Source organism: Sorex fumeus, unplaced genomic scaffold (assembly GCF_029834395.1).
Source record: "Sorex fumeus unplaced genomic scaffold, SorFum_2.1 ptg000122l, whole genome shotgun sequence".
Taxonomy (NCBI): Eukaryota; Metazoa; Chordata; class Mammalia; order Eulipotyphla; family Soricidae; genus Sorex; species Sorex fumeus.
The window spans coordinates 39,666,253-39,690,981 of NW_026606179.1; the positions used below are offsets into that span (position 1 = coordinate 39,666,253).

At 59.9% G+C, this 24,729-nt stretch overlaps 1 protein-coding gene across 1 annotated transcript; it reads left to right on the forward strand.

The window, feature by feature from the left end:
- Window positions 1-2,332: 2,332 nt before the first annotated feature.
- Window positions 2,333-22,830, forward strand: DRC7 (dynein regulatory complex subunit 7). Its single transcript, XM_056136740.1, is given in 18 exon segments — window positions 2,333-2,412; window positions 2,414-2,527; window positions 2,771-2,945; window positions 4,316-4,441; window positions 5,224-5,418; window positions 7,546-7,704; window positions 8,396-8,614; window positions 9,760-9,888; window positions 12,270-12,342; window positions 13,072-13,200; window positions 13,378-13,506; window positions 16,425-16,645; window positions 17,868-18,083; window positions 19,314-19,424; window positions 19,522-19,632; window positions 20,804-20,998; window positions 22,503-22,642; window positions 22,735-22,830. Coding segments are annotated over 18 exon segments (2,604 nt in total). The 3' UTR covers window positions 22,817-22,830.
- The last annotated feature ends 1,899 nt before the right edge of the window (window positions 22,831-24,729 follow it).

Genomic DNA, 24,729 nt, shown 5'->3' on the forward strand with positions numbered 1-24,729 from the left:
TGCGTGTGTGAGTGTGAGTGTGTGTGCCAGGCACCTCGCCTTGTGCTGGGGAGCAGGAGGTGCTGCAGGGTAGGTGCGAGGGTCTCTGTCAGGGGTGGGAGCTGGGGGTGAGAGCCGTCCCCAGCCTTCAGGGGCCCCGCCTCTTCCTGGTGGCCGTGCCTGTCCCCATGCTCCGGTATCGCCCACACACACCAGTAGCAGGGCTCAGAGCCACACTGAGGTGCTGCCACCCTGTGCGCTCGCCCTGGGGTTGAGTCTCCTTCCCCCGCCTCCGTCGCCTCCTGCCGAGTGGGCGTCACAGAGGGCAAACACGATGGTCCCTGTGAAAGTGTCAGCAGTGTCGGGGAGCAGAGGCTGGGGAAACCGCGGGTGCCTTGCAGCGGTCAGTGTGGCCTCTCTCGGGGCAGCCTCTCTGGCCCGCGGCAGGCAGGGGGTCTGGGCGCTGGGCTGTGCTTCCTCGGCTGCAAGCATGGGAGTTGTTATTGTTGTTGTTGTTAGCCTGGGGCCTGCCTGGCGGTGCTGCCGCCTGCTCCCTGGGTGCCGAGGTGGAACCCCGGTTTCTGCCCCCCTCCCCAGCCTCTCCTCCAGCTTAGGGGGTGCTGCTCGGACCCCAAGGTATGAGGCCTGTCCACAGAGAAGTGAGGGGCCCGGCAGGGTCTGCAGGGATCCCTGGGGTCTTGGCCTCCAAGAGCAAGATTGTTCCGCTAAGACTCACGTGTCGTCGTTTCCTCTAACAGGGTGGAAACTGAGGCCCCGGGAAGGGGTGGGAGCTTCCAGAGTCCCGGCCGAGACAGAGCTCAGCGCCCTTCCCCGGGGGCCAGACAGAGCCGGGGCGGGCGCCCAGGGGCCCAGCCTTTGCTCTGGGGCCCTTTGGTCCTCTTGCTCCCACCCCATCTGCACCAGGGGTCGGTGAGAATCTGGGGTGGCCCCGTCTTTGTCTCCGCTGCCTTGGGGACCCTCCTCACCCTCTGCCGTCCACAGGGCTGGTTCTGCTGGTCTTTGCCCTGTTTGCTGTAAGAGAACAGATGTGGGTGGTGGGGCGTTCACAGGGCAGGCTGGCTGTGCAGTGGCGTGGGCAGGCTGGTCCCGGGAAGGTGCGGAGCCGTGGGTGCCAGCACCCGACCCTGCCTGCGAATGTGAGGTCGAGTCTCCCCAAGTTTCCCCAGTGGGTGGGCTCTGGGCGCTCAGCTCTGCAGTCACCTGGTCTCCTTGGTGGTCATCCCCTGGCTCTGGGGCGCCCAGCCCACCCTGTGTCCCTGTTCCGGTGGTGAGAGCCCCCTCCCACCCTCCGGAGGCTCCTCCATGCCTCCCCTCACGCTCCGGGGCACCTGCAGCCCACGAGGGCAGCCAGGATCCGGCTCGGCCGGGCACTGGCCGAGTATCCGCGTGGTCAGCCTTGGGGAGCTGGTAACCCGCTCCCCACCCTCTCACCATCAGAGGCTTCTCTGGGCCGCCCCCAAACTGACCTCGGGCCTGGGGGCTGACTGTCCCCCACCCCTGCTGCCCCTTGTCCCGGTGCTGTGGTAGTGGCAGCCCCTGCCTGATCCCACTGCCCCTCCCTACCTCCCCTCCTCTTCCTCTCTTCCTCTTCCCCCCTTTCCTCCCTCCCCTCCTCCTTCCTTTCCTCCTCTCCTCCCCCTTCCCCTCCCCATCCTCCCTATTCCCTCCTCCCCTTTTCCCCCTCCTCCCCTCCTCCTTCCCCTCCCCCTCTTCCTCCTCTCCCTCCCCCTCCTCCCCTCTTCCCCCTCCCCCTCCTCCCCTCTTCCTCCTCCCCCTCCCCCTCCTCCTGCCCCTCCCCTCTCTTCCCCCCCCCTCCTCCTCCTCCCCATTTCCTCCTCTCTCACCCTCATCCCCGCCCCATCTTTCTTCTCCTTTGGGAAAGGCAGGGGTGACTTGTTGGGGGCACACCTGCAGTGCTCAGGGCTGACTCCTGGCTCAGTGCTCAGGAATCCTTCCTGGCGGTCCTGGGGGGACCCAACGGGGATCGAACCAGGGTGATGGCGTGCGAAGCAGCGTCCTGCCCACGGTCCGACGGCGCCAACCCCTCTCTCCTTTCTGCGAACTTCACCTCCTTTTACTATTGCCAACAAAGGCTTTTATTCCAATTCACTGCCGGACCCGAATGCCCAGAGGGGGCTTTGCGACCAGCCAGCCCACCCCCACCCCCCAGCGCCCAGCTGGCCTGCGCTCTGGGCCCAGGGAGACTGGACTCAGTGTCCGGGGGCTGGCGCCTTCTCGGTGGGCCTGAACCCCCGGCATCCTGGGTCCTGCCAGCCCCCAGGCTGACGCTCGACCGTGGTGGGCACGTTTGTCCCAGCACAGAGTCCCCGGGATGGAGGTGCTGAGTGAGAAGGTGGAGGAGGAGGAGCAGGCCGAGCGGGAGGACGCGGCCGAGCGGGCCGAGCGGGGGCGAGAAACCGATGCCGAGACCCCCGGAGCCTCGCTGGGAGGGGACCATCATGTCGCAGGAGACCGTGCGGGAGCTGGAGAAGAAGCTGCAGGATGTGGACGTCCCCACGCCCAGCGAGTGAGCGGGGACCAGGGCGTCAGACTCCCCTTCGTGAGCTGTGTGACCTGGGGCTGCTCCCACAACCTCTCTGTTCCCTCTGGGCCTCTGCCCCAGGAGGAAGCTCCGTCCTGGGCGGGCGCTGTGAGGAGTGAGGGCAGAACAGAGCCAGGGGCAGGGGCGGCTCAGCTGACCCGTGGGGTGGGCTCCACGGGACGGGGCGGGGGGGCACCGTCTGATCCTCCCGTTATCCGGTGGCCACAGGACGCCTCCCAGAGCTGCCCTGGACACCTCCAAGCTGCCGCTCTCCTACCGGAGCAACTCGCCCAAGGAGGAGCGGCTGCTGCAGGTGGCCGACAACTTCTCCAGGCAGTACAGCCACCTGTGCCCCGACCGCGTGCCGCTCTTCCTGCACCCGCTCAACGAGTGCCAAGTGCCCGTAAGGCTCCGGAGGCGGGTGGGCAGGGGGGAGGCGGGGGAGAGGAGTGCGAGGGGCAGGGGAGGGGGAGGGCCAGGGGAGGGGGAGGGGAGGGCCAGGGGAGGGGGAGGGGCAGAGGAGGGGAAGGGCCAGGGAAGGGGGAGGGGTAGATGGGGGGGAGGCAGGGGCACAGGAGGGGGAGGGGCGGAGAGGGCGGGGGGGGGGGCGGGGGGGAGGAGTTGGGGGAAGGGGAGGGGAGGAATCAGAAGCAGGGGAGGGGCAGGGGGAGGGGCAGGGGAAGGGGGGCAGAGGCAAAGGACAAAGCTTAGGGCCGCACAGCTCAAGGCTACAGAACCCCACCTGAGTCCGGCACAGGGCAGGGGCCTAGCAGGACTGGACTCGCCCCCCGAGCCCCTCCCCAGAGCAGTCGGACTCCCACTGCAGTGCCCAACCCAGAGGCCAGCGCTGCCAGGGCAGGGCAGAGACACCAGAGGCAGCTGGCAGGCCCGGGCACCGCCCCGTCCGAGTGTCTCTGAGTGCATCTGCCCATGGCCTGGTGGGCGTGACTCCTGGGCCCTCGGGGTGAGCTTCGGCCGCCTCCTGACAGTGCTCGGGAGCCCAGGGGGGCCTCGCAGCGCCAGGAACCAAACAGGGCCTTGTGCATGTCACACAGGTACCCCACCCGGAGTGGCCTGGGGGCTCCGGCAGTGGGATTTGCTGCCAGCATCTGAAACAGCCCTGCCTGGGCGGGGGAGGGGGGGGCATAGCAGGGAGGCCCCACCTGGCTTCATTCCCGGTATCCCCCCACCACCGGGAGGATTACGGAGCACAGAGGCAGGAGTCAGCCCTGAACACCGCTGCGTGTGGCCCGCGAACAGAGACAGTTAGGGCCGAGATTCCCAGGCAGCCCCCGCCATCTACGGCCTCATTTGCTCTGGAAGCCGCATTTCCCCCATTTCCCCTGCAGGGGGCACTGGGGGCTGTCCGGGTGGGGCCTGCAGGGAGAGAGGCCAAGGAGGCCGTGCTAGGGGACCCTGCCCCTCTGGAACCATCAGAGCCACCCTGGGGGCGCTGGTCTCCACTGAGGGTTTCCACCCGTCTCAAGCCCCTGCCCAGCGGCCACCAACCCCAGAGCCCGGACCCTCGCTCCGTGCACCCAGACATGCCCCCTCCCCTCCCGGACCCGCCCCTCTGCTCTGGGGACCTGCTGCTGGGTTTGGAGGTCCCCCTTGCCAAGTGGGGGGTCCAGCCAGGCTGCCCCCAGGGGGAAGTAGTGATGGCAGGTGGGGGTTTGTGGGGGGCAGCACACGCTCATTCTGCGTGAGGGGCCTGTGGGGTCCGGGCCCTGCGGCACCGGGCAGCTTCCCAGTGTGGCTATGCTCTCCCCACAGAAGTTCGTGAGCACCACGCTCCGGCCCACCCTGATGCCCTTCCCCGAGCTCTATAACTGGGACACCTGCGCCCAGTTCGTCTCCGACTTCCTCTCCATGGAGCCCCTGCCGGACCCCCTCAAGCCGGTGAGTGGCCCGCACCCTCATCCCCCGCTCCCCGGGATCTCCTTCCCTCAGCTCATGGACCCATGAGAGGCAGACAGGGGCCCCACTGGGCTCTGGCTGCAGTCATGAGTGTGCCCCAGAGTCCCACTGGGCTGGTGACAGGGGCCCAGGCCCAGAGAGAGGCTGACACCTGCCTGAGGGCGCACAGCAGGCCTGGTCTCCCACCCCTACCCCTGCCCACCGCTCCTCCTGGCCCCAGAGTCTTCCTCTCCTGATTGCAGGGGGGGAGGATGGAGGAGGAGGTGGAAGGAGGTGACCAGCTTTGTGGCTTCACCTCAAGAAGGGAAGGAGGAGGGGCCGGAGCAATAGCACAGTGGGGAGGGCGGTTGCCTTGCACGCGGCCGACCCAGGTTCGATTCCCAGCATCCAGCATCCCATGTGGTCCCCTGAGCACCGCCAGGAGTAATTCCTGAGTGCAGAGACAGGAGTAACCCCTATGCGTCGCTGGGTGTAACGCAAAAAAAAAAAAAAAAAAAGGAAAGAAGGGAAGGAGGACGGTGGGGGGGTCTGAGACCGGAAAGGGTGGGCTGCAAGGCGGCCCATAAACCAGAGCCAGAGCAGCCTTCCAGAAGCTTCCGCCGCCTACTAGGTCACCCCGTGGGTCCCAGAATATTAAGGGACCAGCCTGGCCCGCCCTTCCCAGACGCCCCACCCACCCACCCAGTGGAGACAAGGAGCCAGCCCCGGGCACGGGGGCCGCGGGGGGCCGCAGGGCCGGCTGTGCTGAGCCGTTGCCTTGGCAGCCCCCGTCCCTGTACTCCTCGACCACAGTGCTCAGAGAGCAGAAGGGGAACTGCTTCGACTTCAGCGTGCTGCTGTGCTCCTTACTCATCGGCGCCGGCTACGACGCGTACTGCGTCAACGGCTACGCCTCCAGGAACCTGTGTGCCATGGACCTCACCCGGGAGGTGTGCCCGCTCACCGTGAAGCCTGAAGAGGTACCAGCCCCGCCATGGCCTGGGGATGGGGGGGGGGGGGTCAGCTGCCACCCTCAGGCAGTGCCTCAGGACCCGGGGTCACTTCCTGTGGCACTCAGCCAGCCAGGCCAGGTGGCTCAGTGCTCAGGCTAGCAGGGCTGTGGGACAGGGGGTGTCCTCTGGGGCCACAGCCTGGTGGGGAGGGGGTCTGGGGAGAGCCTTGGGGTGGGGAAGCTGCTTCTTCCTAGCCAGGGGTTTGAAAGGGCGGCGGGTGGAGTGGTCGAGCCATTTGGTCTTAATGAAACACTTAAACTCTGAAAGGATGGAAGAAGCCGCCAGCAGGTTACACGGAGGGGGAAAGCGGACGGGTGGGCGTATTTAGGGGGTATCCGGGGAGGAAGGTCTCCGAGTTGAACCAGCCCAGCTGGCCCCCTCCTATCATCGCTGTGTCTGTCTGTCTGTTGGCCGAGGGGCATAGAGTGAGCTTAAGCCGTCACAAAGCGTCTCTTTGTCTTTAGCGAAGAGCTGTTCCACAGATAGAAAATACCTTTCCTGAGCCGAATTCAGCCCAGGATTCAGGGGCTGGAGCAATAGCACAGCGGGGAGGGCGCTTGCCTTGCACGCGGCTGACCGGGTCGATCTTTGCACCCTCTATGGTCCCTTGAGCATGCCAGCAGTGACCCCCTGAGCATCACTGGGTGTGGCCAAACCAACCCAACGACAAACCTCGGAGGATTCAGGGTCAAGGCTGGAGGCGCATGTAGTTAAGGGCTGGGCATGGGTGCTGGCGTGGGAGCGCCCTCTGCTGGCGGGAGGAAAGAAAGCGTCTCAAGGTCCGGGTCCTGGAGAGTCACGGGTCACCGTCCTCCTCCGGTTATTCATCGATTTGCTCGAGAGAGCCCAGTAACGTCTCCATCGTGAGACTTGTTGTTACTGTGTTTGGCATATTGAATACGTCACGGGGAGCTTGCCAGGTTTTGCTGTGCGGCCGAGATACTCTCGGTAGCTCTCCGAGAGGGGTGGAGGAATCAAACCTGGCTCGGCCGCCAGGCTGGCTGCGCGCAAGGCAAACGCCCTACCGCTGTGCTATCACTCCAGCCCTGGAGAAAGGGTTAGAAATATGCCTCTCATCACTTTGGACTCCCAAGACTTGTTACTCATACAATGGCCTCTCAGCTCCCCGAGAAGTGCCCCCAGTAGGAATCAGAGGTAGGTGGGCATCTGGCTTTCAGCCCACTGGCCTGGCTAGTCCTCACAGTAGTGCTCTTGGCTGGTAGCCCCCGCGCCCGTAGGGAACGTGGGCACCGGGGAGCAGAGGAAACGTGACCCAGGGTAGACAGCGGGAGCTGGGGTGGAATCTGGAGGCCTCGAAACCCAGAACTCCCCTGCAATTCCCTAAAACCTCCCCAAGCCCCTCATCCCCACCCATTTTTCTTGCCACCTACTGTACATTCATATAACACATGCACACACATGCACACACACGTACATGCATGCACTCACACACAAAGTCACACACAGGCGCACAGAAGCACACAGGCACACACATGTGCACACACACAGGCACACACACACGTACACACATGCACACATGCAAAGGCACACTCAGGCACAAAGCCATGCACACATGTGTGCTCTCTGGATCTCTCTCTTCTTCCTTGTTCCCAGTAATCTTTTTCAGGGAGTGGGACACACCCAGTGGTGCTCAGGGGTTCCTCCTGTCTCTGCACACTCAGGAATTACTCTTGTGCTCAGGGGGCCAAGTGCTCAGGGGGACCATCTGGGATGCCGGAGATCAAACCCCAGTCAGTTGTGGGCGAGGCAAATGCCCTCCCTGCTGTGCTATCACTCTGGCCCACCCCATAATCTTGTTAAGTCAATACAGGAAACCTTGCAATGATCAGACTGGAAACCTCCATGACAATGGTTTGCCTCCATCTGAGGACAGCACCTAGCAGGGTGTGCGGACAGCATGTGGCCAGACGTGGGAACAGCACGTGGCAAGGCGTGCCCCCTTCTCTGAGCAGCACTTGGGGCCCTTTCTGCATCAGGGCCAGGGGGTCCAGGGCTAGAGGAGCAGCAGGGACCACCCTGAATGAGAATCACCCGGCGCCTGGGAACCCTGACCTTCCCCCCTCTCCGGTGCAGGTAGTCCAGGAGAAGGAGAAGGTGCCAACGAAGAAGTACACCATCAAGCCCCCCAAGGACCTGACCAGCAGGTTTGAGCACGACCAGGAGGAGAAGAGGAAGAAGGCGATCCGAGAGGAGGAGGAGAAGCAGAGGAGGATGGAGGAGGAGAAGCTCCTGGTGGGCCCGGGGCCCTTGCTGTAGCCCTGAGTTCAGCTGGCGGTGGGGGCGGGACTCGGAGAGCTCATGCCCCCCTCCCCTGGGCCTGCTGGGCCATGTCGGGACCCGTGGGTGGGAGCTTCTTTCCGTGTCAGGGTGTGTGGTTTACACGTCACTCCCAGAGGAGTTGCTGGCCCACAGTGTCCCGCCACCGTGAAAGGGGTTTCTGGGGTTGGGGCTCACCCCATTCCAACCTGGGGCTGAAGACGTGCCTGTGGCCCTCGCCCCACCATCCTCCAGGCTCCCCAACTCGCTCCATCCCCCCTAACTCCCCCTACTTCCCTCCTTCCTTCCTTCTTCCCTTCCTCCCTCCCTTCCTCCCTCCCGTCCACCCCCAGTTCTCTGTCCTCCCATGCTGCTCCCAACTTTGTCCTTCCATTCCTCCTCCGGAACATCCTTTTATCCTCCCAGCTCATGCCCAGTTTTCAGCTCAGCATCTGGGGGCGGGGGGAGGTCACAGGCACCTAGACCTCCCAGAGCTGAAGTCCAGCCTGGCCTCTTAGGGAGGAGGCTCCATGGGAGAATAACGGCCGGCTCAGCCAGCAGAGTGCCGTCCGGGTCAGACCCCAGCTCTCTCCCTGAACTCGGGGCAGGGGCCCTTGATGCTCCTCCCTCCCCCCACCAGGCCGCCACTGCCCCCTTCCCCGTGCAGGAGCTGGAGAAGGAGGGTGCGGATCCCCTGCACGGCCTGCGGGTGCACTCCTGGGTCCTGGTGCTGTCGGGGAAGCGCGAGGTGCCCGAGACCTTCTTCATCGACCCATTCACGGCTTACAGCTACAGTCCTGAGGACGACAACTTCCTGGGCATCGAGTGCATCTGGAACCACAAGAACTACTGGATCAACATGCAGGACTGCTGGAACGGCTGCAAGGTGCTGGGCAGGGCTGGTGGGGGTGGGGGGGGCGGCGTGGAGAGACGCAGCCACCGTGGGGGCAGGGGGTGGCCGGGGACTGGGGCAGCCACCAGCCACGGTCCCTTCCTGGGCGTCTCTCCAGCGCCCTCACACCCCACTCCCCTTCCGTGGCTGGAACTCAGCCTGGAGGGGACCCTGTAAAAACTACCCTGAGGGAACCACAGGCTGAACAAAGATATGGGGGTCCCCAGAGAGAGTCCCGGGGTGAGAGCCACAGGAGGAGCCCCTGGGCAATGCCGGGTGAGGCTCAGCCCCAGCCCAGGGAAGCTCAGAAGGGCTCTGGGACCCGGGCCACGGCGAGGCAGGAGGCTGTGAGGATGCGCTGTGTTCCGGGCTTTGCTGTTTCATCTTGATCTGGAGAAGAAAGCAGAGCATGGGGGGTGTGGGGGGAGGAGTGATAGTGCAGCAAGGAGGGAGTTTGCCTTGCACATGGCCGACATGGGTTCGATTCCCAGCATCCCATAGGGTCCCCCCCCCCACTTCCCAACCACCGCCAGGAGTGATTCCTGAGTGCAGAGCCAGGAGTAACCCCTGAGCATCGCCAGGTGTGACCAAAAAAATAAAAGAAAAGAAAAGAAAAAAAGAAAACAGAGTGTCTAGCCGGCTCATACCGCTAAGGAGGCCCCAGAAGTGGGCGCACCCTGAGGAAGCCTGCCCACCCCCCACCTCCCAGCCAGAGTCTAGCTCTGAGGGGACCCAACCTCCCCCAGGGTCAGACACACAGTGAGGACCAGGAAGATGCCCTTGGGCTCTGGGCTCTTTCCTGAGTGGGGGAGGGGCGCGCTCTGCCAGGGGCGGTGGATGGGAAATAAGGGGGTTGGGGGTTGGGGGTCCCTCCACAACTGAGAGAGACCTCTTGGCAGGAGAGCCCCAGCTCAGGGGTGCCGAGACGGTCAGACGGCAGCGGCATGGAGGCGTGGCTCCCCTGCACCTCTGCCATCCGCCCTGCACGGCGTGGCCTCTCAGGAGACCACCAACCCAAGGGGCGGGGGGTGTTTCTTGACGGGGACCAGGACCCCACCTCCCCAGCTGCTGGGGCAGAGGGGGCGTGGCGGCTGTGAGAGGGCTACTCAACCAGGCCCCCCGTTTCCCCCTATCCCTAGGACATGGTCTTTGACCTGGGCGACAACGTGCAGTGGGAATACATGCTGGCGGGCACCGACAAGCCCCAGCTGGCCCTGGCCGAGGAGGAGGACGAGACCATGATTGAAGACGAAGACCTCCAGAACCTGGTGCGTCTCCCTCCCCGCCTCCTGCAGGCCAGGTTGGCCTGCGCCCGTGATCCTGGGTCGGGGCCATCGGGCTTGCTATTCGAGACCCCTCAAGGCGGCAGGGTCTGGCCAGGCTGGCATCATTCCATGGTCGGGCACCCCGAGGCCCGGGTGAGAAGGGAGGGCGGGGACAGTCATCCGGGGACCCATTTCCTCTCACCTTAAGCTGAGGCACTGCCTTCACACACCTCGGGGGGCCCTGAGGCCGGAGAGGTCTTGCTTCCAGACCCCCTGCATGCCTGGCCACTGGGGTCCCACTCATGTTCCCAGACCCCTCCCTCCTTGTCCCATCTCTCCTGGCCAGGGGCCTCCCCTAGAGGGCAGAGGCCTTGGCTCTCGGTGAATGCCCTGCTGCTCGAAGTTTTTGTTCCCCCGAGGTTGTGTGTGTGTGTGTGTGTTCATGCCAACCTGAGTCAGTGTGCCCATCTGCTGCTGCCCAAAGTAGCCGGCTACAGACCATGACTAGAAAGACTAAGAATCTGAAATCAAAGGGTCCCTGAAGTTGGGTTTCCTTTTTGCAGGGAGGGTTGGTGGGCCACAGTGCTCACGGGGTTCCTCCTGGCTCTGCACTCAGGAATCACTCCTGGCGTTGCTCCGGGGAACCGTATGGGGTCCCAGGGATTAAACCTGGGTTGGCCACGTGCAAAGCTAGCACCCTCCCCGCTGTACTACCTCTCCAGCCTTCCGCAGGGTCAGTTCTGTCTGAGGTTTCCTGTCCATTTGTGGACGGTCATCTTCCCCTCGATGGCCCCAACTCCTTCTTCCCTCTCTGCCCACATCCTGTTCGTGTGTGCTGTGGTCTGTGGGGCTGAGGCTGAGCTAAGGCCTCCCCGTCTCCACGACCACTAAAAGGGGGCCTGGGTCTCAAGCTGCCCCTGCACAAGGGAAAGGAGCTCGCCCCGGGTGCCCGGCAGCCTGTGGTTGCAGAACTGGGGCTCAAGTCTGCGATTCCAGAGCCCGGCTCCCAAAAGCAGGTTCTGTGCCGCCAGAAGGAGACTCGGCAGAGCCCGGTGGATGTGCTTGGAAACAGTTCCATCTCAGGGTCTCTGGAGATGCCAGAGGGCTGGAGGGGGGGCGGCGCACATCAAAGTCCTTTGGACTGGGCACAGAGCTCTGCTGTAAGACTCACTGGATGCTCAGGCTGCCTGGCTGTGACTAGGGCGCCCCCTGCTGGCCACAAGGTGCATTGTGATGAGATGGGTCAAGGCTGAGAGAAGTTTGGAGAAAAGGGTTTGATGATGATGGTGATGGTGATGGTGATGATGATTATTTTGCTTTTTTGGGTGGTCACACCCGGCAATGCACAGGGGTTACTCCTCACTCTGCACTCAGGAATTACTCCTGGTGGTGCTCAGGGGACCATATGGGATGCTGGGAATCAAACCCGGGTTAGCCGCATGCAAGGCAAATGCCCTACCCGTTGTGCTAATCACCCCAGCCCCGAGCATCCAGTCTTCCTCAGAAGCCAGTGCCACACAATAGCTGCCAGGTTCTCCATACAGGCTCCGGGCAGGGCAGCCTGAGGCCGTGGTGACTTGGCCCCTATGCCAGGGACAGCCTTGTCTTCCGTGGTGGACACCAGACCACAGCCCCCTGGAGAAAAGCTTTACCAAGAGAAAAAAAAAATTTTTTTCTTTCTTTCTTCAACTAGTTTTGTTTTGGGGACCATTAGAAGGGAGTAATGTTTTTCAAAAGAGAACGTGGTTTCTTCAGATGGCAAAGAACCAAGGGCACTGGGCTCAAATTGAGACGCAGACAAATCCCCGAGCGGGGAATGGGCCGGAACTGAGCAGATGTTACCCGGGTCGGTGCCACCACCGAGCCGGAGGGCCCCGTGACGAGATCGGGCCTCCTCTCCCGGGCAGGCGCGAGTGTGCAGAGAGAGGCAGAAGGAGCAGCCACTGAGTCTCCAGAGCCCGGGCTGCTCAGTGTCAGGGAACTGAGGCTCAGAGACACTCAGGCCCCCGGGCCCCGGTGCTGGCTCGCATGCAGGCAGACCCCTCTGGGCTCCAGGAGGACCTGCCCCGTCTCTGCTCTCTGAGCCACATCCAATGGTGCCCACAGGTTAATCCCATCTTGGTGCTCCGGAGTCACTCCTGGTGGTGCTCTGGGGACCGTGTGGAACCGGGGATGGGGCATGGTCCCTCAGGCCCGAAGCCCCTCTCTCAAAGGGTCCAAAGGAGGTTGGGGGGTGGGCAGGCAGGGTCGGGGCACGCTGGGCTGTCCTGAGGCAAGGCTCTGTGTCCAGTCAGAAGGACTACTGATGTGGCCTGCAGCTGCCCGGGGGAAACCGAGGACCCAGCCTGCTGCGGCCTCTGAGCTGTCCTCACCATTCCCAGCAGGGCAAGGAGGAGGAGAGCCTGGGCCTGGACATGCCGCCCTCGTGGGTGGAGCAGATCCAGATCTCCGAGGAGGGTGAGTGTGTGCGGGGGCGGGGGGGATCCTGCCGGCCTGGGATGGGGGCAGGGGGCAGGGGTGGGACTCGGGAGGCCCTGGCCACTCCCCTCCACCTGCCGCCAAGGCAGAGTGAGGGCCGAGCAGGGGTGCGGCTGCTACTGGGTGGGAAGGAGAGCGGTGGCCTGAGAGCCAGGCGTGGGGTTATGGGTGGGGGGAATGGGGTGGGGGGGAGATGAATGGGTACGAAGGGTTGTTTGTGCAGGACGTGGCTCCCAGGCTGAGTTCTCTGAAGAACCGTGTGCAGATAAACACAGAGGAGATGGAGGGTGGGGTGCAGGGGAGGACGTACGAGGCCTGGGGGTGAGGCCGTGGAGTGGCAAGTCCCCTTGGTGTGGGGGCAGGGGTTGGAGAGCTGCTGCCTGGCCCGACATCCCCTCCAGGGCAGGGACCCCTGGGGACTGGGCAGGGCGGGACTTGAAACGGCTTGGCCCACCTGCTTGGGAGTGTGTGGGTGTGGGTGGGTGTGGGAAAGGCAGGCATGCATCTGTGTGCACATGCGTGCATGAGTGCATACGTGATGCGTCTATGTGTGTGCAGTGATGCATCTATGTGCACATGCATCTGTGTCGGTGTGTGCATGTGTGTGCGTGTGCGCAGGCGGGCATGCGTGCAGGTGTGTGCGTGCGTGGACCAGCCCCACGCACCCAAGGGCCAGCTGGGAGGCCCAGCACACTCCTGTGTCCACAGCCTTCGAGACCCGCTGCCCCCAGGGGACGAAGGTGATCCATTACAGGAAAGCCAAGCTGGAGAAGTGGTGCCCGTATCTCAACAGCAACGGGCTGGTGTCCCGCCTCACCACCTACCAGGACCTGGAGTGTAAGGGCAGCTGCCCAGCCATGGCGGCTGGCGGGCAGGGGGGATCCTGGCATGGGGACCCTGGGCCCACCGACTCTGCTGGTGTGTGTGTGTGTGTGTGTGTGTGTGTGTGTTGGGGGGGGTTGGGCTGGAGGTGGGTGCTGCTCCGGACAGCAGTGACCACCCAGGGGCCCCCAGGCACGCAGGTCCTGGAGGTGAAGGAGTGGTTCGAGAACCGTGAGGACAAGCTGGAGCTGAAGCACACGGACCACACCACGGGGCTCATCACCGACTACTTCAAGCCCGGCCACCTCCAGGCCCTGCGAGGTGTGTGTCCATGAGAAGCCGGGTAGGCCTGGAGCCCGCGGGAAGGGAACCTACACCAGAGACCCTCCCAGAGTGGCTTCGGGCGGGGGCGGTGGAGAAGCCGCTCCTGCAAGAGGGAACTGGTCTCCAAGTATCTACTCGGCTCTCCCGTCCCAGCTGCAAAAATGCCCCGCAGGCCTGCAGACCCGGGTGGGTGGGAGTCCGGGGGCTGGGGGAACCCAGGGAGCCAGCAGGTACCAGGAAAGCCTGAGCTGAGCCCCCTGCCCCCACTGAGGCTGGGGCCACATTCAGGCAGGCCCCTTTCCAGGAGTTGGGGCACAGGACAGTCAATCAGAGGTGGAGGCCGGGAGGCCGCCAGGGAGGGCAGGACCTGACTCAGCAGAGAATCAAAGATTCCTACCTAGAGGTCACGTGTTTGCGAGGGTCAGGATGGTTGGTGGGTGGATGAGCAGCCTCACTTGGTGGATGATGTGTTTGGTCAAAACGAGACAGAACCTTAGGGGTGGGACAATAGCACAGTGGTAGGAAACTTCCCTTGCACACAGCCGATCTGGGTTCGATCCCAGAGCCTGCCAGGAGTGATCCCTGAGCTCAGAACCAGGAGCACTGCCGGGCGTGGCTCCAAAATTAAAATAACACAGGGCCGGAGTGGTAGTGCAGCAGGTAAGGGCGTTTGCCTTGCACAAGGTTGACCTGGGTTTGGTTCTTGGCATCCCATAATGGTCCCCCGAGCCTCACCAGGACTAGTCCCTGAGCACAGAGTCTGGAGTAACCCCTGCACATCGCTGGGTGTGGGCCAAAAACAGAACAGCAAGAACAAAAAAAGCACGCATGGAGCATGAGTTAGCATGACAGGGCGGTGCCAAAGATGTCCGTGTGTGTAAGGACGACATGTGACATGCTTGCTGATATACAATGCAGGTATCACTAGCCTCTAAGGATGTGGCCAGGGGCTGGGCTAAGAAGCATTTGGGCTTAGGGGAAAATAGGGCTAGGGTTCCGGGTTCGAAGCATGCTTCAGTAACTGGTTGGAGCCTGGTTTTCCAAAGTCCTTACCTTATCAGGAAGCTGATAGCCATGAGGCTGGGGTGGGGTGGGGGTCTCCAGGCCCCTTCTGTTCCCTTCAGTCACGTGAGAGAGGTCTTCGGTTTCTGAGTTTTCCATTCTTCACTCCAACAGTAGAGCCTTTTCGGGAAGTCTAAGGTCTGTGGGAAGAGGCTGGAATGACAGTTGAGCAAAATATATCAATATGAGTCTTTTAAAATGCATGCTTGGGACTGGAGCAATAGCACAGCGGGTAGGGCGTTTGCCTTGCACGCGGCAGACCCGGGTTCGATCCCCTGCATCCCATATGGTCTCCCAAGAACCACCAGGAGTAATTCCTGAATGCAGAGCTAGGAGTAACCCCTGGGCATTGCTGGGTATAACCCAAAAAGCAAAAAAAAAAAAGCATGCTTGGGACTGGAGCAATAGCACAGCAGGTAGGGCGTTTGCCTTGCATGCGGCAGACCCGGGTTCGATCCCTGGCATCCCATATGGTCCCCCAAGAACCACCAGGAGTAATTCCTGAGTGCAGAGCCAGGAGTAACCCCTGAGCATCACCAGGTGTGATCCAAAGAGCAAATAAATAAATAAAATAATACAAATGCATGCTTGATGCCAGAGTAACAATTTTTGTGCAGCAGGGATAGCGTTTGCTTTGCATGTAGCCAACTCGGGTTGGATCACTGGCGTCTTATATGGTCCCCCAGCACCACCAGGAGTGATTCCTGAGTGCAGAGCCAGGAGTAAACCCTGAGCATCACTGGGTGTGACCTAAAAAAATTAACAAACTGACTGGAGCGATAGCACAGTGGGTAGGGCGTTTCCCTTGCACACAGCCAACATGGTCGACCCGGGTTCGATTCCCAGCATCCGATATGGTCCCCCGAGCACCGCCAGGAGTAATTCCTGAGTGCATAGGCCAGGAGTAACCCCTGAGCATTGCTGGGTGTGACCCAAAAAAGCAAAAAAAAAAAAATGTCTTGAGCAAAAGCCAGGCAAGGATGAAAAAAAAAATGCATGCGACATCTCTTCCCTTTAGTACTGTCTTTGCCAGAGGTTCTCAGCCAGGAGACCCAGGCTCTCTGTGGGCACCCCAGGATATGCCAAGGGTCCACAGGCGGAAACTGGAATCATGAGGGGCCACAGCATGAAACTCGAGGCCTGCCCTGTACATCAGGAGGCCTGAGGAAGGAAACTAGCCAGAAAGAGGCCACAATCTGACAAAGGTGGCTGACGCATGCTCTCAATCAGACACAGAGTGAGGCTGGAACCTGGGGACCAAACCAATAGTACAGCGGGGAGGGCACTTGCCTTGCACACAGCTGGCCAAGGTTCGATTCCCATCATCCCCTATGGTTCCCTGAGAATCCAGGAGTGATTTGGAGCCAGGAGTAAGCCCTGAGCATGGTCAGATGTAGCACTGTAGCACTGTCTTCCCGTTGTTCATCAATTTGCTCGAGCGGGCACCAATAACACCTCCATTGTGAGACTTGCTGTTACTGTTTTTGGCATATTGAATATGCCACAGGAAGCCTGCCAGGCTTTGCCATGAGGGCGGGATACTCTCGGTAGCTTGCCGGGCTCTCCGAGAGGGATGGAGGAATCGAACCCGGGTTGGCTCCATGCAAGGCAAATGCCCTACCCGCTGTGCTATCGCTCCAGATGTATCCCCCCCCTCACACACACACACACACACACACACACACACACACACACAAAAACAGAACAATAAGGTTGGAACCCACTTCCGTACCCAGCTAGTCGGGGACTAGTCACAAATCTGATTATCGCTCCCAGGTTGCTTGGGGTGGTGGGGCAGTGGGGTTCTGGGTGCCCACCGTCCCTCTCCAGACCCCCTTCTCCGCCCCCCGCAGTGCACGCTTACAAGTCGCTGCAGCCCGAGATGGACCGTGTCATGGAGTTTCATGTGTCGGCCCGTGTGGACGGCCTGGTGAGGCGGGAGGAGACACCCAGGACCATGACGGAGCACTACCAGGGCCGGTCCGACTTCCTCACCTACCGTCACGTCACCTTTGGGCCCCGGACCAAGAAACCGCCGGGGAACAGCTCTGAGTCGAACCCCCGGTTCGTAGTGGTACGCACTATCTGTCGGGGGCTCAGCTTCCCAGGCTCCCAACCGGTAACAGCACCCGAGTGCTCTACTCAGCACCTAGCCTCCCAGGGCTGCCTCGAGTCTGACGGGCCTCCCGGTCCCTGGACCCAGGCAGAGCGTCTCATGTCCTCACGGTGCTACAAAGCACCCACTTGTGACTGAACATTTAGGAAACACAGAAAAATACCAAGGGGAAAACAGTTGTAACTTAGAATGGCATCTCTTGGCTATTTCACATTTGAGTTTCGCAGGGTTAGCTTTCTCATTTAGTTTTTGTTTTTTTTTGGGGGGGGGCAGGGGACACGTGGATGATGCTCAGGGTTTTATTTCTGGCTCTGCATTCAGGGATCACTCCTGGCAAGCTCGGGGGACCATATGGGAGGCCTGGGACCGAACCCGGGTCGGCTGCGTGCTAGGTAAATACCCTACCCACTGTACCATCTCTCTGGCCCCACACAGGTTTGGTTTTTAAGAGCCTTTTCGAATTTGATCAAAAAGATGTGTGCAGGGCTGGAGAGATAGTCCAGAGAGTAGGGTGCTGCTTGCCTTGTCTGCAGCCCACCTGGGTTTGGTTCCCGTCATCCCATATGGTACAACAAGGAGTCATTCCTGAGAGCAGAGTGAGGAGTAAGCCCTGAGCATAGCCAGGTGTGCCTCCTTCCTGGGGGGGGGGGGCCGGGGAAGGTGTATGGGGGCTGGAGTGATAGCACAGCGGGTAGGGCGTTTGCTCTGCACGTGGCTGACCCGGGTTCAATCCTCAGCATCCCATATGGTCCCCCGAGCATCGCCAGGAGTAATTCCTGAGTGCAGACCCAGGTGCAACCCCTGAGCATTGCTGGATGTGACCCCCCCCCCAAAAAAAAGAAAAGAAAAAAAAAAAAGAGAAAAAAACAGTGTGGGTGGGTGTGGGGGGTGTAGTGTGTGTGTGTGTGTGTGTGTGTGTGTGTGTGTGTGTGTGTGACCCTCGATGAATACAGAGTCCTGGGGAGGTAGGGGGCCCCGGTGCCTGGAAGAGAGCAGGCAGAATCTGGGGGGAGCGAGAGAGGAAGATTCTGGGGGCCAGGAGCAGCCGCTGGTGGGTGGGCTAGGAGGACCTGCCTTGTGTGAGCCCTGGGTCGTCCATCCCACCCTGGGGGTCGGGACTGGGCACACTCACGCAGGAATCTCCCTCTCCCATCCTCCGTGTGTCCCGGTCCCCCCCCAGAAAATCACGGAGCGCTTCTCCCGCAACCCCGCCGTGCCGGCCGACGAGGACGTGCAGGAGCGCACCTTCTTCATCCCGGAGGAGCGCATCCAGCTGCGCTTCCACTGCCGCGACGACCACATCACCACGTCCAAGCGCGAGTACCTGCGGCGCCTGGACGTGGACAGCAAAGGCAACAAGATCATCATGACGCCCGAGATGTGCGTGAGCTACGAGGTGAGGAGCCGCGCCCCCATCCCCAACTCCAGATGGAAGCTCGGGGTTGCCGCCCAGAAATTCATCTCTGGATTTCTCGGGGCGGGGGGCGGGGGAAAAATCCAGAGCTCCAGCCGGGGTTCCCATCTCTTTGCAGCCCCTGGGTAGGTTGGGGGGGGGGGAAGCACCTCCCTCCCCCACGACCCCCTCCCACTTTTCCACCCAGAAAGCCAATCTTGTAGGCCGAGACGCCGCTGCATTTCCCCGACCTGCCAGCAGGGGGCGAGGCTGCCTCCCTTCCCCGCCACACACACCTGGACCAATAGGCTCACTCCTTGGGTCTGCTTTCAAACCCTCACTCGCTCTCCCTGCTCCTCCTCAGGCCCTCTGGTTCCTCTTTTCATAGTATCAGTAGCTGCTGTGTTTGGGGCCACATACCAGTCGGGCTACTCCTGGCTTAGTGCTCAGAGGGTATTCCTGGCTTAGTGCTCAGAGGGGGTCCCCTGGCAGTGCTAAGTATTGGGCTAACCCAAGCACCTGTGTGTTGAGAAGGCCCTCTCTGGCCTATGACACTTTCTCTTTGGTGCCTGATCACTGTTTCCTTGCCTGAGGAAACTGAGACCCAGAGAGTTGAAGTGACTTCCCTGAGCTCCCATGGCTCAAACTTGGGCCAAGGGACCAGAGCGAGAGTATGGGGTGGGGAGTGTACTTTTTTTTTTTTTAATTTTTAATAGTGAAACACCATGAGGTACAGTTGTAGACTTACAAATTTTTGTGCTTGGGTTTCAGTTATACAATGATCAAGTACCCTCCACCATCCCTCCACCAGTGCCCATTTTCCACCACCACGGATCCCAGTATCCCTCCCCCCCCCATCCCACCCTCCCTCTGTGGCAGGGCATTCCCTTTTGTTCTCTCTCTCCTTTGGGGTGCTGTGGTTTGCAAAAGAGGCATTGAGTGGCCAACATGTTCGGTCTATAGACTACTTTCAGCATGCTTCTCCCATCCTGGGAGGATCCTCCCAACAGGGGAGGGCACTTTTTTGGCACACGGCTGATGCAGGTTCAATCCCAGCCCCCCAGATGGTCCTCTGAGCCCTGCCCCGGTGGTGATTCCTGAGTGCAGAGCAGGGATAACCGCTGAGCACTGCCAGGGGTGGCCCCCAAACCACCACCACAAAGCTCAGACCTGGGCTGAGGTTTGGCCCCTGGCCCCGGCTGCCTCTGCATCGTGTGGCATCTGGGGTCCCAGGTGGAGCCCCTGGAGCACACCAAGAAGCTCCTGTACCAGTACGAGACCATGATGCAGCTCAAGAAGGAGGAGAAGCAGTCCCGGCACCAGGCCTGGGAGTCCGAGGTGGAGGTGCGTGTGGGCGCACACCCGGCCGGGGGCCGGGGGGCGGGGTGCTGCCTCCCTCTCACTGGAAAGCCCCCCCATGCCGCCTGGCCTCCCCACACAGGTGCTGGAGATCCTGAAGCTCCGTGAGGAAGAGGAGGAGGAGCACAAACTGACCGTCTCCATCTACGACAACAAGCGGAACGGCAAGAGCAAGGAGTACCGGGAGGCCATGGTGAGCACCTCTGCCTGCTCCCGCCGGCCTGGCGCTGCCCGGGCATCCCCACCCCCCACCCCCTGCCCTGCCCAGGCCAGGACTCGGCCGGAAGCAGTGTTATGGGGCCCCATTATGGTCCTTCTCGCTGTAGTTCGACCCAGAGAGCCCTCAGGATCTAGGCCAGCTGTCCATGGCCCTCCTGGGGCCGTGGCCAAGCTCGGGTCTCAACTCTGTGTGTGTGTGTGTGTATGTGTGTGTGTGTGTGTGTGTGTGTCTGTTGGGGTTGTGGAAGGTGAAGAAGGGGGAGAATTAAAATTGTGACCACGGGACCGGAGCAATAGCACAGCGGGTACAGCGTTTGCCTTGCATGCAGCCGACCCAGGTTTGATTCCCAGTATCCCATATAGTCTCCCAAGCACCGTCAGGAGTAATTCCTGAGTGCAGAGCCAGGAGTAACCCCTGTGCATCACTGGGTGTGACCCAAAAGCAGAAAAAAATAGAATAAAATAAAATTGTGACCATGTCCCCCTGGGAAGCTCTTCCAGGGCCTGCAGCCCAGCAAACCAGCTCTGCCCTGAGGCCTGGAGCATGAAAACTCAGGGACCCCATCTACCTACTCTCTCTTGGCCCCTTCTGAACCCTCTTCCTGGCAAGAGGAGATTATTGAGAAGAGCTGGAGGGGGGAGAGGGAGCAGGAAATTAGATGTTGGGGTCTCGGGGCCAGAAAAATAGCACAGTGGGTAGGGAGTGCGGCTGACTCAGGTTCAATTCCCGGCATCCCATATGGTCCTTCGAGCACCGCCAGGAGTAATTCCTGAGTGCAGAGCCAGGAGTAAGCCCCTTAGCATTGCTAGGTGTGACCTAAAATGTTCCCCCCCCCAAAAAAAGGTGTTATGGTCTCAGACCCCCTGGACACAGGTCCCGACTTCACATCGTCACAGGTTCACGGACCTGTGTCCTAATTCCCAAAGGACACGAGGTTCCGGGGTGAATGAGGGAAAGGAACGGGTGCCGGCAGTTCCGTTTTGTGCGTGTGGCATTGGGGTGGGAAGCCAGGGTCGCACCTGGGGACAGGCAGATGCAGACACCCTGAGTCTTGCTTTTGCGGGATACGGCAGCGGGCTGAGAGCCACGGCAGCACCCCCGGTCGATCTCACCACTTCTTCCTCCCCCCCAACCCCCCCACCAGGAGCGCGTGATGCACGAGGAGCACCTGCGGCAGGTGGAGACCCAGTTGGACTACCTGGCCCCGTTCCTGGCCCAGCTGCCCCCCGGGGAGAAGCTGACTCGCTGGCAGGCCCTGCACGTCAAGGACGAGTGCCTCAGTGACTTCAAGGAGCGGCTCATCGAGAAGGCCAACCTCATCCAGGCGCGTTTCGAGAAGGTGAGTGTGTCTGCCGGGCAGGGCAGCCTTGGGACCGCCCTCTGAATAGCTTCTCTCCATCTCACGGGCCTGCGGGGGACCAACCGGGGGTCCGTCGGGCTGTGCTTGGGGCTTGCAATGGACTGAGCTGTTCTTTCTCTTATTCATCAGGCGGAAATATACGGGTGGGAGAGAGCAGGATGGAGTGATGGAGGGAGGGATGCGTGGAAGGATGATGTTCCTCCCAACCACCCAGGGGACAGGAGGATGGATGGATAATGAAGAGACAGAGGGGTAGAAGGCTGGCAGGATGTGCGAAATAGGTGGAGAAATAGCAGATGGGTGATAGGAGGGAGGAAAAGATGGACAGAGACCTGGAGGATAGGATGGAGGGTGAACAGATCTATGCGGTGGAGAGGAAGCTGGATCATTGGATGATAGGGAGCTAGGATGGTGGGATGGAGGGAGGGTGCATGGAGAGATGGACAGATGAGTGCCTGGAAGGAGAGAGGGAGGGAGGGCAAAGGAATAGAAGGAGAGGTGGAGAGAGAGACGGCAGATGGATAGGGCCAAAGCAGGAAGAGTTCTTTCCTTGCATGTGGCCGACCCAAGTTCAATCCCTGTACTCCATGTGGTCCCCTATACCTGCCCGGAGTAATCCCTGAGTGCAGAGCCAGGAGTAAGCCCTGAACACTGCTGGGAGTGGAACAAAAATGAAAAAGATGGATACAAGAATGGATGGTTGATGGAGAGATGGATGGATGGAATGATGGATGGATGGATAAATGGATGGATGATAGATGGATTATGGAAAGATGAATGGATGATTAGACTATGGAGATATGGGTAGATGATGGATGGATGATGGAGAGATGAATGGATGTATGATAGAGAGATGGATGAATGGATAGATAATGGATGGATGATGGATAGATGGTGGGGAGATGAATGGATGAATAGATGATGGAGGGATGGGTGGATGATGGGTGGATGATGGAGAGATGGACGGAGAAATGATGGAGAAATGGATGATGGATGGATGAAAGATGGATACCTAGAGATACCAGAATGTGGGTGGATGATTGGATGTGTCAAAGACAGAGGAAGGGATTAACAGTGATGGAGGGTGGGCGGGGGCAGTGGTGGGAGGGGAGAAAGCAGGTGGTTTATGACATCTTAGTCATCGCTTTTCTTGGTCTCTCTCTCTCTCTCTCTCTCTCTCTCTCTCTCACACACACACACACACACACACACACACACACATCTTCCTGAGCATCATCTCACCCTCTCTTTACAAAGGAGGAGGGAGGGCTGTGTATGTGCCTCATGCTGACAAGAGATTGGAGGCTTTGGAAATATCAGTGACCTGTCCAGGTGTCCATGGAACGGTCTCCACCTTGGTCCCTGCCTGCCCTGAGCATGATTTCAGATTTCAGAGTGACCCCCACCCCCAGGGCGGGGCAGTGGCCGCTGGGTGGGGGCATGAGCCCCCCTCAGTACTCCTCTCCCCTCCCTGGGCCCGCAGGAGACCCAGGAGCTCCAGAAGAAGCAGCTGTGGTACCAGGAGAACCAGATGACGCTGACGACCGAGGACGAGGACATGTACCTGAGTTACTGTTCCCAGGCCATGTTCCGCATCCGCATCCTGGAGCAGCGGCTGAACCGGTGAGGGGCCGGGCTGGCCGGGTGGACCTCTGGGGACCCGGGGACCCTCTACTTGGCAACCCCACCCCACCACTTGTCTTTCCCCGGCCCAGGCACAAGGAGCTGGCCCCGCTCAAGTACATGGCCCTGGAGGAGAAGCTGTGCAAGGACCCCCGCCTGCTGGAGTTCCTGTGACCCTCCGGCGCGTGTTCCCTGCTGGGCGGGGCTGGGGGATGTGTCTGCTCCAGCCACTGGCCTCTCAGGCACCCGCCTCACTGCCATGCCACCAGCCACAACTGTTCCTGCTGCTCCCCATTCCCGGACAAATAAACACGTCCTGACTTGGCGTTTCCCTGTCGGTCTCACGCGCTCGGGCATCTGCTCTCTCTCCCACCTGCCCACTCCATCGCGGGCACCTCATCCGCACCACCACAGGGACCACCTTCCTCCCCTGCTCCCAGGCCTCTCAGTGGGGGGGAGGTGGTTGTGTGGGCAGCGCCTCCCCTAGTCCCTGACACACCCGCTAGATCTCTGTGTGGCTCGAGCATTCCAGCTCCCACTCCGGACCTGGCGAGTGTGTGCCCTGGAGGACCCGTTAGATTGCACGTCAGCAGTCCTCCTCCTCAGTCTCTATGTAACCATCTTTGAAAGGGGACATTTGATTATTAAGATTTGTAGAGCAGCGGGGCTGGAGCAATAGCACAGCGGGTAGGGCGTTTGCCCTGCACACGGCCGACCCGGGTTCCATTCCCAGCATCCCATATGGTCCCCCGAGCACTGTCAGGAGTAATTCCTGAGTGCAGAGCCAGGAGTAACCCCTGTGTATCACTGGGTATGACCCCCAAACCTCTCCCCCCCCAAAAAAAAAACCCCAAACAAACAAACACAAATATTTGCAGAGCAGCAAGAGGGTTCAAAGGGCTAGAAATTGCTGGTTTTGTGTTTGTTTGTTTGTTTTTGTTTGTTTGGTTTTTTGGGGGAACACACCCAGAGATGCTTAGAGGTTGCTTCTGGCTCTGTGCTCAGGAATTACTCCTGTCGGTGCTCAGGGGATTGTATGAGAAGCTGGGGACCAAGCCCAGGTCTGCCTCATGCAAGGCAAGTGCCGTATCTGCTGTATTATCTCTCTGGCTCCTGGAGCTCATGTTTTGCAGGAGAGAGGCCTGGTCTAGATCGGCAGCACTGCATGGTCCCCTGAGTACCGTAGGTGAATGACCTTTGAGCACCAAGCCAGGAGTAGCTTTTGAGAAACAGAGGGTGTCACCCCAAAGACTGAAAGCAAATAAAGGATTTGTAAGGCAGAAAGAAAGTAGTCACTAAGGTTAGCTTTAAAAAATAAATTAACAAAATAAAATAAACTCTTTGAAATAAGACACTTAAATTATCTAATTACTTGAAATATATCATTTTTCTTCAATAAAGATGATACCTTCTCTTTATTTTTTTTTTATGTAGGAGTACTGCTATTTATTCAGCCACTGATTAGGCTGATTGAATTGTCCATGAACTCCACGATACCTTCTCTTTCATGATAAATGATCATGTTTGCTATCAACAAACAAATAGTAAGAAATAACAAGTACTATATTATTTGAGACTATTAAAGTGTTGTGACACTTTTACAATGATTTCACATTGACTGATATAACAAATATACCACAAAACACCATGCTGCATGTTCTAAATGGATGAATTGCACAGTATGTGAATAATATCAATGAATTTACCAAATTAAAGTCAATACATTATGCTAACAAATAACAATAATAATAGACAAAACAGAGGAGGGAAATTTTCCAGCCATCTAGCAGTATGTCTAAAATGAGTGAATGGAACACAGAATCTCCCGCACCCGTGCCAGGCTGTCTTCACTGGGGTCCCTCGGAGGGGGGGGCGGGTTGAATTTCCCTCTCCACCCCAAGCAGAACCCCGGCAGCCAAAAACCTCCAGAACCCGGCACAGTCATGCTCAAGGCCACTCTCCACATACTCAGAAGAGCCTCACACATGAAGGAACTAGCAGAGGAACCCAGGTATGCGAGATCCGTGGCTGAGATCTCCAAGCCTGCTCGGATCAAGACTGGGCCTCCTCCACCAAGCTCCCCCGTT